At 34.7% G+C, this 15,593-nt stretch overlaps 1 protein-coding gene across 3 annotated transcripts in view; it reads left to right on the top strand.

The window, feature by feature from the left end:
• PCM1 (pericentriolar material 1) overlaps positions 1 to 15,593 on the top strand; it is an 80,403-nt gene that overhangs the window by 52,063 nt on the left and 12,747 nt on the right. For 2 of the 3 annotated variants that reach the window (XM_021694209.2, XM_021694206.2), the window contains 7 exons: positions 2,138 to 2,194; positions 4,746 to 4,918; positions 5,272 to 5,403; positions 9,697 to 9,817; positions 11,196 to 11,351; positions 11,602 to 11,735; positions 14,025 to 14,159. In XM_021694209.2, coding sequence (XP_021549884.2) covers positions 2,138 to 2,194; positions 4,746 to 4,918; positions 5,272 to 5,403; positions 9,697 to 9,817; positions 11,196 to 11,351; positions 11,602 to 11,735; positions 14,025 to 14,159 — 908 coding nt within the window. The remainder of the gene's footprint in view (positions 1 to 2,137; positions 2,195 to 4,745; positions 4,919 to 5,271; positions 5,404 to 9,696; positions 9,818 to 11,195; positions 11,352 to 11,601; positions 11,736 to 14,024; positions 14,160 to 15,593) is intronic. The other variant, XM_044912825.1, reaches the window with a different exon arrangement.

Here is a 15,593-nt window from a genome sequence, read left to right as displayed (position 1 = left end):
TTTTTTAATATTGTGATAGTAGCTTTTGACACTTTATGATGAAATTTCAAACAAAAAAAAAGCATAGTCGACATTAATTTGGAGCTGATTTGAAATTCTGAAAATCTTCTCTGAATAAGAATTCAATGTAAAATCCTATCATTCCCTGCTTAAAATCTTTGGCTTTACCATGCTTACAGGGGAGAGTCCAAGTGCCTTAATGTAACATCTGGCCAGCAGAGATTTGGCTCTTTCTTGCATCTCTAGACTCTTTCTCCCTACCCTCTCTGCCTTGAAGTTGCCTCTTTCCATGGCACTGAACTGAAGTTTTCGCATAGCTATCTTGCTGTTTCTCACCTCAGCAGGAGGCCTTTCTGCTCTTTGTAAGCCTTTTTCTCTACTGGAGTCTTCAACAAAATGTTAATTCTGCAAGTCTGAAATTGCATCAGATCGAAGCTCAGATAATTTCCCTTTTCTCCTTTTTCGTTTCTGTTGTAGCCTGTGTAAATCTCTTCTGTTGCCCGTATCACATTATATAGTATTTACTTGTTTAAGTGTCTTTGTCACCTTTTTTGAGTCCCTTGGCAGCAGAAAATACCTTCTCATGTTTGTGCCTTAAATGTTCCCATGGTACTGGGCACGTGGTAGGCACTTACTAAGTGTTAATTGAATGAACGAATGAATGAATGAATGAATGGAGTTGTTTGTGTTTTCCACTGTTTTAACTACTGGTACTTTCCTAATTTATAAAGAGCAAGTACATCTCAAAGAAACATGGGGAGGGAGGCAGGAAATAGGGACCCTCAATTCTCAGGTGTCAATAAAATCCTTGGTGAAAAGTGAGAGTAGCAGCTACCTTTTGTATTATGCTTTACTATTTACAAATTAAACAAATTACTCATCTCATTTAAGCCTCATAATGCTGTGAATTGGTTTTATTTCCATTCTGCAGATGAGGAAATGGGGTCAGAGAGTATCCCTGTTTTTTTTTCCCCAGCGTCATAAAGAGCTAGTAACATAAATTGGTAGTTTTTCTGGAAGGCTTCAAAAGTCATGGCTTTATCTCAGTAATTGTACTTATCTATGCTAAGGAAACAAAAATGAAAAAAATATTGGGATTTAGTGTTGTCTGAACTGTGATTCCAACTATGTTTAAACAAAAAATCAGAATGAATAAAGACTAGAAGAAAATGCATCAAAATGCTAATAGTGATTTTATCATCTTTAAACTCTTCTATATTTTCTAAACCTTTCATAACAAGTGTTTATTGCTTTTGTAATCAGAAAAGAAACATCACATTTGTTTGTATTTTGAACTGACTTCCTCAAGGTCATATTGCTAAGAAATGGCAGAGTGGAAGTTTTAATCCTGGTCTTCTCTTTTAAGTCTAGGATCTTTTTGGCAAAACTATCAATTTTCCTGATGTAACCCCAGTATTTTACCAAAGTTTTATAATTTTTATCTCCTTTCACTGTCTTTATCAAATAGTGAGATCTTCAAGGAGTAAACAGTTGGTGGAGGTTGGGGAAGGGCACTAAATTGAAAGGCTTATTAATTAATTGGATTATCAAGTTACCTAAATAATGGATAGTTGGTCATAGGACTTCAGACCTTATTACTGTTACTTAGAAAAATACAATGATTGAATTTTGGTGCACTAAAAAATGCTTGCCTTGTGTAAATATACCCTATGGGTATTTACATATTCACTTTCTAAAAAGACTTATTTTTAGTTTTAATCATTACTCTGAAATTCTCTATAGCATGGACTAGTAGTTTTTGTTACATGATTACTAGAGAGTAGCATATATGACTGCTAGTATTGAATTTTACAGTCCTCTCCTCCCTCAGGAGTTGTGGGAGGTTCACCTTGATGTGTACGCTTCTACGAGTGAATGGCAGAAGTTTATTATGATAGTCATCATCAGTCACATTAAGTTTATATATAAGTTTATAGCAAATCTTTTGATATTTTCCCTAATAAGATCATTTTTTAAACAAATTATAAAGCATACCTGTGATAACATTTCAGTTCAGGCAAACAATTTTAAAGAAATTTGCTTTTTTTTTTTTAAATTCACTTACTCATATTATGGACCCTGTCTTTACTATTCATACACATTTTTTGTTCATCCTTATGTCTGCCCTTTCCTACAGCACATGCTAGGAGAATACTTCAGCAGTCTAACAGAAATGCATGCAATGAAGCGCCAGGTAACAATCTGCTTAGTTTTGGTGTCCACTTTTTGTTAATTTTTTTCCATTAGTCTTAAATATCCTTAATTTTATTGCTCTGATTATTTTATTTTTTTAGATATAGCTTAGTGTTTATATGTCATTTGGTTTGTAAAAGTGAAAGAGAATTCATATAAAATTCTGAAGGCTTTCATTTGTAGTTTTTACTTGGGTGGTAAGATTAGCTGCTTTTCTTGTTTTCATTTTCAGTTACTGTATGTAACATAACCAACACATTCATAAGGATAATAGAAAATCTTTTTATAATTGATTGTTTTATTTGAAGTTATTTTGTAATTCTTAAATGCATAAAAGCATTAATATTTTTTGAAACAAAAATATTTTTTCCTAGCTTTGATTTACAGTGTTAAGTATTGTGTGTAACTTCTGTTGTACTTGCTTATTTTTTATTACTAGTCAACATCTACAAAAAAAAAATAAGCCAGTAAACCATTGAATAAAATCAGTGACATGCAAAGACCGTGATAAATAAAAATGCATGGAAAATTACAAAGATTCCAAAATACTGTTTTTGGCTTTACACTAGGTATTTTCTTTAAACATGGTTCTGTGTGATTTAGAGTTATAAATATTCTTGAATGCCTCCTGCACTATACATAAGTGAAAAATAAAAGCTTGTTATGAATCTTTAGGAGAATCTAAAGAAAAAAACAAGGATCTAGCACAGACAAAACTTGAATCTGTGACACGTCCTAAAGAAAAGAACTCTGAAAAATAGGATAAAAATAAGATGGATTCAGAGAAACCTGACTGAGATCAAGGATTTTTGTAGCCTACACTAATGCATTTTAGTAGGAGGAGAAACTGGCAAAAACTTTCCACCTGTCTGTTGCAGGGCTGGGGAGGTGGGCAGTAAAGCATGTATTCAGCGTCATTCATTATTTGGGAATAATTTCATCTTTAATGAATTATACATAATTTAGAATGATAATTTTATCACATATAGAGCTATGACAGGTGTCATTAAATATGCTTTGTTCTTTGAAATAATAAACATTTTCTAATTTAGCTGGTCAAACTATAGTATAAATTGGAAGTTTGCATATTAAATCATATCTTCTTATCTGGGTTTTTCCTTTAAGTAGAGATTTCCTAGAGATAGTTTTGGTTCCTGCTTATAATATCACATTTGAACATTTCTAAACTAGTAAGAAATTTAGTATTTTATTTTATTTTATAGTCATAAATGAGGCAAGATAGGGAAATTGCTTATTTATTATTACACTTGTAGAAATTACGGTTTGAAGATATTAAGATACAAGATGTAAGTTAGTAGGAAGTTTTTTCATTAGGCCTCATTGCCTTTGCATATTCTTACCCTCTCTTGCAAAAGGTGAATTAGATCTTTGTATATTTATTTAAAATCACAATATATTAAAACCTTCAACATTTTAATTTCTTTTTTAGAAACTTGTCACAGATATTTGTGGAACCTGAGTATTTACCCATGGTTCTACTATTGCTCTAGAAAGGGTACAGAGTTTGAGAGCCAGAAGAACTACTTAAGAGATTTTTTTTTAAGATTTTATTTATTTTAGGGAGTGAGAGTGTGCACACACATGCAAGAGCAGGGGTGGGAGTGGGGGGTAGGGACTGAGGGAGAGAAATTCAAACAGACTCCACACTGAGCGTGGAGCCTTATGTGGGGCTCAATCTCATGATCCTGAGATCATGACCTGAGCCTAAATCAGGAGTCGGGTGCTTAACTGATTGAACCACCCAGGTGCCCCAGAGATTTTTTTTTAAATAGAGCACTCAAAATGGGAACAGTTTCTAATTCGCATTCTTAAAAATAAACGTATGACTGTATACCTTTAAGAGTGATAATTCTGTGTTATCAACAATTATATATAGCAGAATTGTTGAGTGATGCCTAGATTCTATGAAACTGAAAACGTGCATCAGGTCATGCCTGGTCCAACTTATCCTGAGTGTGGCAGTAAGACAGTAGCAAAATTGACCTATATTGTGTTATATTCAAAAGTTCAATTTTCCATCAATACAGCATGATAGCTGAGATTTGAGAATTAGTAGACCTGACTAGATAGACCTTAAAATAGTAGCTTTTATTGCCAGCATTCAGTTTATTCTAAACATTAAATGAATTTCCTTTTCTGTAACAAAGTTCATATTAGCAAAAAAAAAAAAAAAATTATTTGCAGTTAGTTTATTTCATTCAAGTGCTCAAAGATTTCTACTGGTTATTCCTATGAAATGTGTAAAATTTTCCAGATAATTTTTTTGAGAAATAAGTATGGTCTGAGTAACGCTAGGTAATATTATCCATACATTTAAGTATTTCTAATATATGGTATATATCTTGATATTTTTGAGATTATTTTTATCTTGGTAATTTTTAAGATTCTTTTTCTACTTTAAAAGTCCTAAAATAGAATTAAGTCTGTTCTGATATTTAAGTTATTTAAACCTGAATAATGATTCAAGGTGATAGAAATTGTCAGGAATGTATTTTATCACTGTTAACTTCCTGATCTTTTATATCTTCCAGAAACCGGGAGTGATTTTTCCATGTTTGAAGCTTTGCGAGATACTATATATTCTGAAGTAGCTACATTAATTTCTCAAAACGAATCTCGTCCACATTTTCTTATTGAACTCTTCCATGAACTTCAGCTACTTAATACAGACTACTTGAGACAAAGGGCTTTATATGCATTACAGGTATCTGGTACCTAACATTCTTTTTCCTACTCTGTCTGGTACCAATTTTCTTCATGATTGTATCTGGTTGCTTTCTTAGACTGAAGTACATCCTGTTCCATATGTATTATGATCTGTTTTTCATGTGCTTTCTTGCCATTTTATTTAAAACTTCTTGTATAGCTTCAGTAACCTTTAGATATAAAGTCTCTCTCTGAGCAATTTTTTAGTGTTTTATCTTTAATGTTATTTCTTCCTCATAATTAACCTGTGAGGTGAGGTACATTCATTTGCTCTTCTGTCTGCTTGTGTGTTTAAATTGGTGATAAAAAATAAATGTTTTACATAACTAACTATCTTATTTCCTTATTTAGGACATAGTATCCAGACATATTTCTGAGAACCATGAAAAAGAAGGAGAAAATGCAAAGTCAGTAAATTCTGGTACTTGGATAGCATCAAACTCAGAACTTACCCCCAGTGAAAGCCTTGCTACCACTGATGATGTAAGCTGATCATGATTAATGAACGTAGATAGAATTTCACTGTGCAGTAAACAGAAGTTAAATAAGTAGTTATACATTGTGAATATACCCGATACTTGGTTTTTAGCTTTCTTAAAAAGTGTAACACGTTATTTTGAGGTGAGGTAGAAAACTCAATTAAAATATGTCAGCAAATACCAGAAATTATGTATAAATGATAGATTATAAGGTGTAAAATAGTTGTATTTATATTTCTGGTGCCCATCATAGGAATTGACTCACAACAGACATTTAGTAAAATTTGTTGTGTTTGTTCAAGACATTCAGTAAATCAGACTGCAGTCAGATCACAGAGCCCTAAAATAAGTAAATACAAGATAAATCAGGTCTTTGGGTTAGAAGAGAAGCCTGGACAAAAAAGAAAGTCGTCCAGGAAAAAAATTGTAATTTTTAATGTATTCAAGTTTATGACGAAAATTTTGAATAAAGTAAAGGAACTTGGGGAATGGAAAAGAGTGGTGAGGAAAATGGTGCGTTCTCAGTAATCTGTGTTCTCCAGATAGCCCCCATGTAGCACATAAGGCAGTGAATGACTGGATGGCAGACTGCTAGGACAGTGAGGAGGTCATGTGCCTAGGTATTTGGAATTCACTACTTAAAGGTTTGGACCCTGATTCTATTATAAAAGATATTATGGGGTTCTCGGATAGCAAATACATTTCTATGCCAACTCTAGTACGTGGATTTTCAGGGATAAGAGTGCTATAACTGATAAGCAAATATCTGCTCTGTGTAGAGAGTTGGAAGCAGTATTACTGTGTTTCTGCCCATTGCTGATATACTAGCATTATAAGTTTTTTTGAAAAGATAGTTTTCCCCCCAAAGATGTTTTTTTTTTTTTTTTTTTTTCCACGTATAGTAATTTCCTTATAACTGTTGAGGACTTTTCCTGAATTCTTGCTCTTTAACTTATGCTCATGTTTAAAACAGTACTTCCCCAAGTCATCTTTTCTGCTTAAAACCTTAGGCTCCAACTCCTCTATCACTCTGAACACAAACTAAAAACGATATGGTTTTAATGCACTTTACAATGTCAAATGTAAATTAAGTAATTGTTTCTAAATTAATTGAAAATTGCATACAATTTTTGTGGAAAATGAAGAGAGTGGTCCGGCTGTATAGATAAATAGGTGGTATGCGGTTACATTAAAGTTTATTAGGCCCTGAAATAACTTGCTGAGAGCATGAATGGTTTCTCTGCCTCCCGTAACTCCATTGCCTCCCTGTTTATCCAGATTTCATGTAGATGGTATTACTTTGTTAATTTAAAATATTTGAGCACATTGGCCTTGACCATCAATAGCAAATTGGAAATTGAGCTACAATATATGATAAAGTTAACCTGACAGGATTTTAAAGGTTTTTCCTTATAACTGCTACAGACTTAAATAAAATTTAAAGATACTGACCTGCTTAATAAGGAAGTGTCTTATTTGGGCTTGGTGCAACAAAATACTGTAGACTGGATGGCTTAAACAACAGCCATTTATTTCTCACAGTTCTGGAGGCAGGGAAGTCCAAGATCATGGTTCCAGCAGATTTGGTACTCGGTTAAGGCCCTCTTCCTGGCTTGCAGATGGCCACCTTCTCTCTCTGTCCTCACATGGCTCTGGTGTCTCTTTTTTTAAAAGGGCACTAATGCCACCAAGGGGTTTCCACCCTCATTACCTCATCTAAAACCTTGATTACCTCCCAGAGGCCCCACCTCCTAATACACTGGGAGTTAAGGCTTCAAACATGAATTTGGTGGTGGTGGTGGTGGTGGGGGGGTTACACAGAGACTCAATCTGTAACCATATAGACTTGGCACAAATAACTCTACTTAGTATTATTTTTAAATAACTAAATCAGTTCTTTAATTTTTCATCCAAAACTTAAATTCATCATTAATGTTAACATCCTCCCTTTATTAATGCTATTTAATCATCAGCAGCACAACATCCAGTGTTCCTACCCACACATCTAGAGCAGTGCTGTCCAGTAGAACTTGCTACAGTGATGGAAATGTTTTATATGTGCGTTGTCTAATAATGGTAGCCATTAGCCACATGGGGCTATCAAGCACCTGTAATGTGGCTAATGGGACCGAGGAACTAAATTTTAAGTTTTAATATAAATAACCACAGGCTAGTGGTTTCCATATTGGACAGATACATACTCTCATTCTTCGTGTTCCTAGGCCAAGGTCTTTTTTTTTTTTTTTTTTTAAGATTTTATTTATTTATTTGAGAGAGAGAGCAAGAGAGATCACAGAGGGAGAGGGAGGGGGAGAAGCAGACTCCCTACTGAGCAGGGAGCCTGATGCAGAGCTCGATCCCAGGGCCCTGGGATCATGACCTGAGTTGAAGGCAGGCACTTAACCGCCTGAGCCACCCAGGTGCCCCAGGCCAAGGTCATTTGAGCTCCATTTATGGAGCTTGCATAGGCACATTTCAGAGTGTGTAAGAGCTTTCATGGCCAGGAAAGAGAGAAGTAAAAGTAGGCATCCAGGAATTATAAATCAAAGGGGGGGATGAAGAATTGAAATTTAAGAAGAAGAAACACTTTGTGTCTTCTGTTCCATGTGCCATAAAATGGCAAAGGCACATCTACCTTCCAGTTTTAATTGAAGGAGCAACAAAATGGTTCCATTTCCTAAAATGTGTTCTGTAATGCCTGAATTTCCTTTAATCAGAGACAGAGCTTTCATTTCATAATTGAAGAGAAAAATTTAAAAGTTTAATAGCTAGGAGAAAGAACACAATTGTGAAATGAGTTTTAGAATGTGAGATTCCCCTTAATCACACTATACACAGAAATTATTTTGAAATTAAAGTCCTGAAAAGGCTAAAACTTAGAAAACTTCTAAAAGAAAATCTTCTTGATTTAACATAAGCAAAAATTTCTTAGGGTACACAAAGCTTTAACTATAAAAGAAAAAAATGATAAATTAGACTTGATTAAAAATAAAATCCCTCTGCTTTTCAAAAGACACCATTACGAGAACATAATCTTAGTACACATATCTGATAATGACTATATAAATGACAAATCCAGACTACATAAAGAACTTTGACAATTTGATTATAAGACCAACAACTCGGTAAGATAGGGGCAAGAGATTGAACAGGCACTACATAAAAGAAAGATCTATAAATGGTGGCCAATGTGCAAATTAAAACCACATGAGAAATTTCCTCACATGCACCAGAAAGGCTGAAATTAAAAAGATTGACAGTAAGAAATGTTGGTGTGAATGTAGAGCGATTAGAACTTTCACACTGCTTATGGGATTACAAAATTGTAAAACCACTTTGGAAAGCAGTTTGGCCGTTTCTTAAAAAACCTAAACTTGGCATGTGACCAAGGGATTTTTCTTCTGGGTATTCATCCAAGAGAAATGAAAACATATGTCCACAAAACATTTGTATTCTAATGTTCATAGCATCTTTAGTCATGATAGCCTCAAACCGGAACATCAGCAGATAAATGGATAAACAAAATATGGTATATCCTTACAATGGAATACTATTCAGCCATTCAGAAATAATGAACTTCTGAAACACATGACAACATGGATTAATGTCAGAAGCCTATTGAGCAAAAGAAAAGAAGCCAGACACCGAAGAGTATATTCTGAATGGTTCCATTTATATATCAAGTCCTAGAGCCAGAAAAGCTGATTTGTGGTGATAGAAATCTTACGAGTGGGGTGTAGTGGAGACTGACTACAGAGGGATACAAAGGAACTTTCTGGGCTGATGGAAATGGTCTCTATCTTTAGGGAAAGTGGTTACATGGGTGTATATATATATATTTTTAGAACATCAGACTGTACACTTAATGGGTGCACTGTTGTATGTAAATTATGTTTCAATAAAGTTCATTTAAAAAAAATACGAATGATGCTGTCATGTTTTTCTTCTGATAAAACCAGATATAGTAAGGTCCTAGTAATTGTTAGGCTTTGGAGATGGGAAAATTTCCCTGAGGGTGTAGAAATAATTTAAAATGTTTAGTTTTCCAAGTTAGAATTTAATTAGTAGCTGGCTCTGTGTATTTTTATCTACTTAATGACATATGTTCTGCAAGATTATTTAATATTTTAATGTTCTCTGTGACTGTTCAACCTTTAATAACTTCGGTTATATCCCAATTTTAAGTATGTAGTTTTATGCAAATACCTAGTTTCTATGTTAAATTTTTAATCTTCATCATAAAATTTTTAAAAGAAATATTAGTGATTTTTATTTGTTTTTTTAAACTATAACTTAGGAAACTTTTGAGAAGAACTTTGAGAGAGAAACACATAAAATAAGTGAGCAAAATGATGCTGATAATGCTAGCGTCATGTCTGTATCTTCAAATTTTGAGCCTTTTGCAACAGATGATCTAGGTAAGCAGAATTTTTTATAATCTTAGAACATGACTTTAATACAGTCTTTGAATTACATTGATTAAGAAACAAAAGTCCAAAAAAGCTAAGATGTGGTGGAAAGACTTTGGACTTCAAAGTCTCTCAGTGTAAAGTCAGGAATCTCCTGTTAACTCTTTAGCCTTTGGCAAATCATCTCATCATTCTGATTACATGTTCTAAGGAAATGGGAGTCCTACCTATCTTGCTCTATGTTCTTTGAAAAATATATAGAATTTTCTAGCATGTATAATAGGAACTGAAGAAATGTTAATTTCCTTCCTGTAAGGGAAAGGTCATCCTTTAAGGTTTTCTAGTTAATGGGAAAAAGTCAGAGGTATCAGGGCCTCATCCAATCACATTTTCAATAACAATATTCACTTCATAATTTGCAATAACTGAAATTTCTTAGCATAGATAATCTTTAGTGAGAAACCCAGGTAACTGAATGTGCATGATGCATTGTGCTTTTTTTTTTTCGTCATTAGTAAAACAGAAGCTTGGAGGGTTGTATAACTCAAAGGGAAGAAGAAAACCCAGAGTCCCAGACTTGGAAAGGAGAGTAGGGAAAAGAAAAATGTATAGGTACCGATTCATTTTCCTGGCTGTAGCCTATCAAGAGATAACTGAGATTCAATCATTCAGACCTCCAGGGCACTCAGTTGATAAAAGGATCTAAGTCCTATTATTCTAGTGTTTGTTCATATGATGAGAACAAGATTTAGATAATTCCAAAGGCCGCCTACAAAGAAAAGGGCCAAGCCTTGCCCTGTTACTAGATAACACACCTTTTACCAAAGCAGTAAGTCTTCCTTTTGTCTTATCCTGACTATCATGGACTCTAAGCCTAGCTCCCTTCTGAGTAAATACCTGTCAAGTCTAAACTGATCATTTTAGAGAAAGATCTCCCTTTCCCCTTGAGTTTATTCCCCCTTTCTGAGTTACCAAATGGTTTTGAGTCCTATCTGTTTTGTTTCATTTACTGATTTTTTTCCTCAAAATCCTTCACTAGCTTTGTCTGAAGTGGACAAAGGAAAACTGGGAAATCTCTTTCTTAGGCATTTTCCTTATTACTTGCTTATATTCAGTTGGATCCTTTTCCTCAGAATTTGGGTGACATCTTGGGATTTATTTTTACATGAAGCAGTATGATGACTAGTGAAATCAATATGGACCTCAGAGTCTAAGAGAGTAATGTATGCCAAGTCACCAAACTAGTATAGTGTCTGGAACTTGGTAAAGCTACTTTTCCTTACCTACAGTTAGACGTTTTTTTGTTTTTGTTTTTTTTAACATGTTTTGAGGAATACATGATAAAGTTTGCTTTTATATTTTCTCAATGTTTCTGTTTCATATGTAGGTAACACTGTGATTCACTTAGATCAGGCATTAGCCAGAATGAGGGAATACGAGCGTATGAAGACTGAGGCTGAAGGTAGCCCAAACAGAAGATGCACCTGCAGGATTCTTGATGAGGATGGTGCTGCCGCCAGGAGTACGGTTACTAACTCAGAAGGTGTGTTCTTCCGCTGAGTAAAAGTACAGAAACTACAGTTCCATATGTAAAGAAAGTGTATAGCCCCACCTGATATATAATAATTTTATTGCCACTTTCTTTTAGTCATTAAGGGTGCTAAAACTACATAAATGCTCCTTTGTATTAGCGTAAAATCATCAGATTTTAATATTTAGAATTCTGAATAAATGTGTATTTATAATGTCACAGGCTTTATTTTGCTAACAAATCATTTTCTTTTTAAAAATAGAAACTCCTGTTGAAAATCCTGGTTCACAACAACCTGTAAGCGAAGTTTCTACTGTCCCATGTCCTAGAATTGATACTCAGCAGCTGGACCGGCAAATTAAAGCCATTATGAAAGAAGTCATTCCTTTTTTGAAGGTAAGCAGTAATTTTTTTAAAATAAATACTTTGCGTTTTGTTCTTTAATTCTTACAAAAGACTTCACTGTAGTAAATTCAGAAAATAACAGGTAAACAAAAGAAAGCTAAAAACACATCAGTTTCATCAGTTATTCTGTAAATTTATTTCCCGTTATTTGTAAAATATGTACTCACCTCCTGTAAGTTGTAAGAATGTGCATATGTTCATGTAGATAGATGGGTAGATATATTTGAGAGTTTGAAACCATTCCTTCAGGTGAGTTGACTTAAACTGTGTAAGCGGTTACTTGCTTTCATCTTAGGCATAGATAAGTGTTGCCTTTTTTGTTTTACATTTTTATTTTATCATGAGTGATCCAATAAATACTTTTAAGCATGTCTTTTTTGGTAAAATTACGTATACGGCTAGCAATATTTATTTAGTATGTACAGTTACTTTCTAAGGTTTAAAAACATCTAAATGATTTAGGTTTATGCTTAGGGAATGCAGTCATCTACAGTTAGGAAATTTTATTGCTTTTACCATTTTGTGTCTGATTTAATTGATAGCCCCTCATAAATATTCACTTACTAAATTTAGCATTTCAAAAAGCTTTTGAGGCCAACAAAATGAGTAGAACTAATGATCTGATTTTAACTATTTTGTTATGTCTCATTTCACTTCAAATCTTGACTTTCTTGGTAGGATCATAGAACTTCTTTGTTAATGTCAGCATTATATCCAGTCACCTAAGCTAGACTTCTTGACTCTCATACCCTCTATCACCAGTGAGTCAAAATTGATTTTCCCCTTAAGAGCAGTCACTTTTCCTTCCTCTCTCCAATAGCATAACCTTAATTCAGATCCTCATGTTTTGCCTAGACAGCTTGTCATGGTAGGCATGAAATGAATGTTTACTAAGCAGACTCCCTAGCCTTCAAGAGATTTCACTACTGGACCTCGTATACTTCCCCAGCTCCATCTCTCCCCACTCCATCTGGTCCCCTCACTCACTCACTCACTTCAGGTTACTCAGCATTTCCTGTTCCTGCCATTGCATTTTCATATATCAGCCCTTTGTACAAGTTGTCATTGAAAATATAAAATTCCTTCACTCTTTCTCTGCTTGGCAGAAATATCCTTTCTTCAGAGATAATTGTTGTTTCTAACATGCTACCATAACTCCTTGCAGAACCTAGTGTGTGCTGCTTTTAAGATACCAGTATATTCAGCAAGTAATGAGTGTCTCCTGTGAGCTGGCCACTGTGCTAGGTGATAAATAAGAAACAGTCCCTGGAATTAAAACGTATCATCTGTTGGACAGTGAATAGCATGTAGTGATTGATTGTTCATGTATCTGACTTTTTCCTCTGGTATTTGATCTCTTGAAGACAAGGGACTATTGTCCTTTTTTTTAACTGCCTGCTCTGTCACATGATTTTTTAAAAAAACGACTTAATTCCTTCAATTTAAGGAATCTTAGAAATCATCTAGTTTAGCCACCTCACTTCATACATTTCTATAGAAAAAAAATCAGAACATGAACTTACCTGAGTAAAGGTTAGAAGACCTGCCCAAATGAGTTTAGTGGCCCAGAAGAGGGATGAGAACCTTGAGGTACTTGATGTGGGTGTTTTATGGACTCACCTCCAAAAGTGAACCATGATTTGGATTATTAGGTAGTTTGCACGTGCTTCTAAAGGAAGATGAAGGAGAAGAGGAGACGCCCAAAAAGGCTTGTTCGGAAAGTTAGGACAGTGGTTCTCAACTGGGGGTAATTTTGACCCTAAAAGCATTTTGTAGTGTCTACATACAGTTTTAGCTCTCAGGACTTGGGAGAGTGGAGGGTGCTTTTGGCATCTAGTGGGTGGAGGCCCGAGTGTGCTGCTGAACCTCCCGCACTGCACAGAATGTCCATAATGCTGAACGGGGCTGAGAAAGCGGAGGTTGAAGATGCATGAGGTGAGTTGTAAGAGTGCAGTTGGAATGAACTGAACTGCAAATGGGGAGACAGGCACTATGGTGACAAGGGCATGAGTAGTTCCCCTTAAGATACAGGAAGGAAGTAATGAAAAGTATTTAATCAGCTCGTTTCTTTTTACCAGCTGTTAACCTGCTGTGGTGGGTCAAAAGGTACAAACCCCTTAACATGTGTAGTGCAGGAGTTTGGCTCTTATGAACAGATATTTCTAAATGTGTATCTGAAAGTTGAGTAGCATCTATGCAAGAAAAAACAGTCTCATGTGAAACTAATATTTTTTAAACAATAGGTAAGTTTACATCCTAACCAACTAGGGTTTTTCTCAGGAGCACATGGATGAAGTATGCTCTTCTCAACTTCTAACTTCAGTAAGACGTATGGTTTTGACTCTCACCCAGCAAAATGATGAGAGCAAAGAATTTGTAAAGTTCTTTCATAAACAATTGGGAAGTATATTACAGGTAAGAGTTTATACTTGTATGACTTACCAACATATACCCTCTAGTTGGGATTTTTTTTTTTTTTTTTTTTTTTTTTGCCATTTTCTGGCAATATGCAATTTATTAAAATAAATGTCCATTCTGGTATCCATTGGGGATGACATTTCAATACCTTTTTAGGTTATTCCTTTATCTGGTTTTAAAAAATATTGTATTATGGGGCGCCTGGGTGGCTCAGTCGTTAAGCGTCTGCATTCAGCTCAGGTCATGATCTCAGGGTCCTGGGATCAAGCCCCGCATCGGGCTCCCTGCTCAGTGAGGAGCCTGCTTCTCCCTTTCACTCTCCCCCTGCTCTTTCTCTCTCTCAAATAAATAAAATCTTTAAAAAAAAAATTGTATTAGGGCCTATGTCTTCCTTTGACTCTCTCATCTCTAAGGCCTAGCCAAACTATAATAAAATTTTGTCTTGATTTTTCTCCTACCCAGTAAGAACATTTCAGGGTTGTTTAGGAAGTATTCTATGATATTCTATGATATTTTCTAAAATAATTTTTTTCCGGTGTGGGAAGTTTTAGAAACCAGAAACCATCTGTTGATTGTAGAGACTTCTTAGGCTGTAATAGTAACTTTAAATTAATGTTAAGGTCATGATTCTCAACTGGGGGCAATTTTGCAATGCCCGCAGACATTTGTCACACAGGTAGGAAGTGGGTGGTACTAACATCCTGTGGCATGTTAATAGTGCTGAGGTGGATCCCTTTGTTAAGTAAGGATACCTTACTTCATATAATAAACATCTTTACAGTTCAGTACACTGATTTGTTTTTCCATTGAGATAGTTCAGTGATGTGTATTATTACTCCAAACTAGGAAATATGTTTTTCTTTTCATCTTTATTACAAAAATTTCCCATAAAACTGTTCCTTACTTCCTCCTATTCCCGTGTTTAAATTGGTTTTAGAGAAAGTATTATCACTTTGTCTATTAATAACTTTTAAAACCCGAGGTTTGATGCAAATTTCCATCACTATAATTTTCCATTTTGTTTTTATTAAGGTAAAGTATAAATTCAATAATAGGTTTTAAGTCATGCTGGCTCTATTTAATCTAATTGTAACTAACACATCTATAAGGACTGTAAGACATCTCTCTTGTTATGCAGTTTAAAAATGTTTAGGATAATTTTTAGATAAATATGTTTTTATAACTTTAAGTAGGGGCACCTGAGTGGCTCAGTTGGTTAAGCGGCTGCCTTTGGCTCAGGTCATGATCCCAGGGTCCTGGGATTGAGTCCCATGTCGGGCTCCCCGCTCAGCGAGGAACCTGCTTCTCCCTCTGTCTCCTTGCTTGTGCTCTCACTCTCTCTCTGTCAAATAAATAAATAAATAAAATATTAAAAAAATAATAATAACTTTAAGTAGTTAGTTTATTCCTACAGAAAGAAATAACTCCATT

The sequence above is a fragment of the Neomonachus schauinslandi genome, chromosome 2 (genome assembly GCF_002201575.2).
Source record: "Neomonachus schauinslandi chromosome 2, ASM220157v2, whole genome shotgun sequence".
NCBI lineage: Eukaryota > Metazoa > Chordata > Mammalia > Carnivora > Phocidae > Neomonachus > Neomonachus schauinslandi.
The sequence above is the reverse complement of the archived record's forward strand: the minus strand, read 5'-3'. Positions and strand labels throughout refer to the sequence as shown.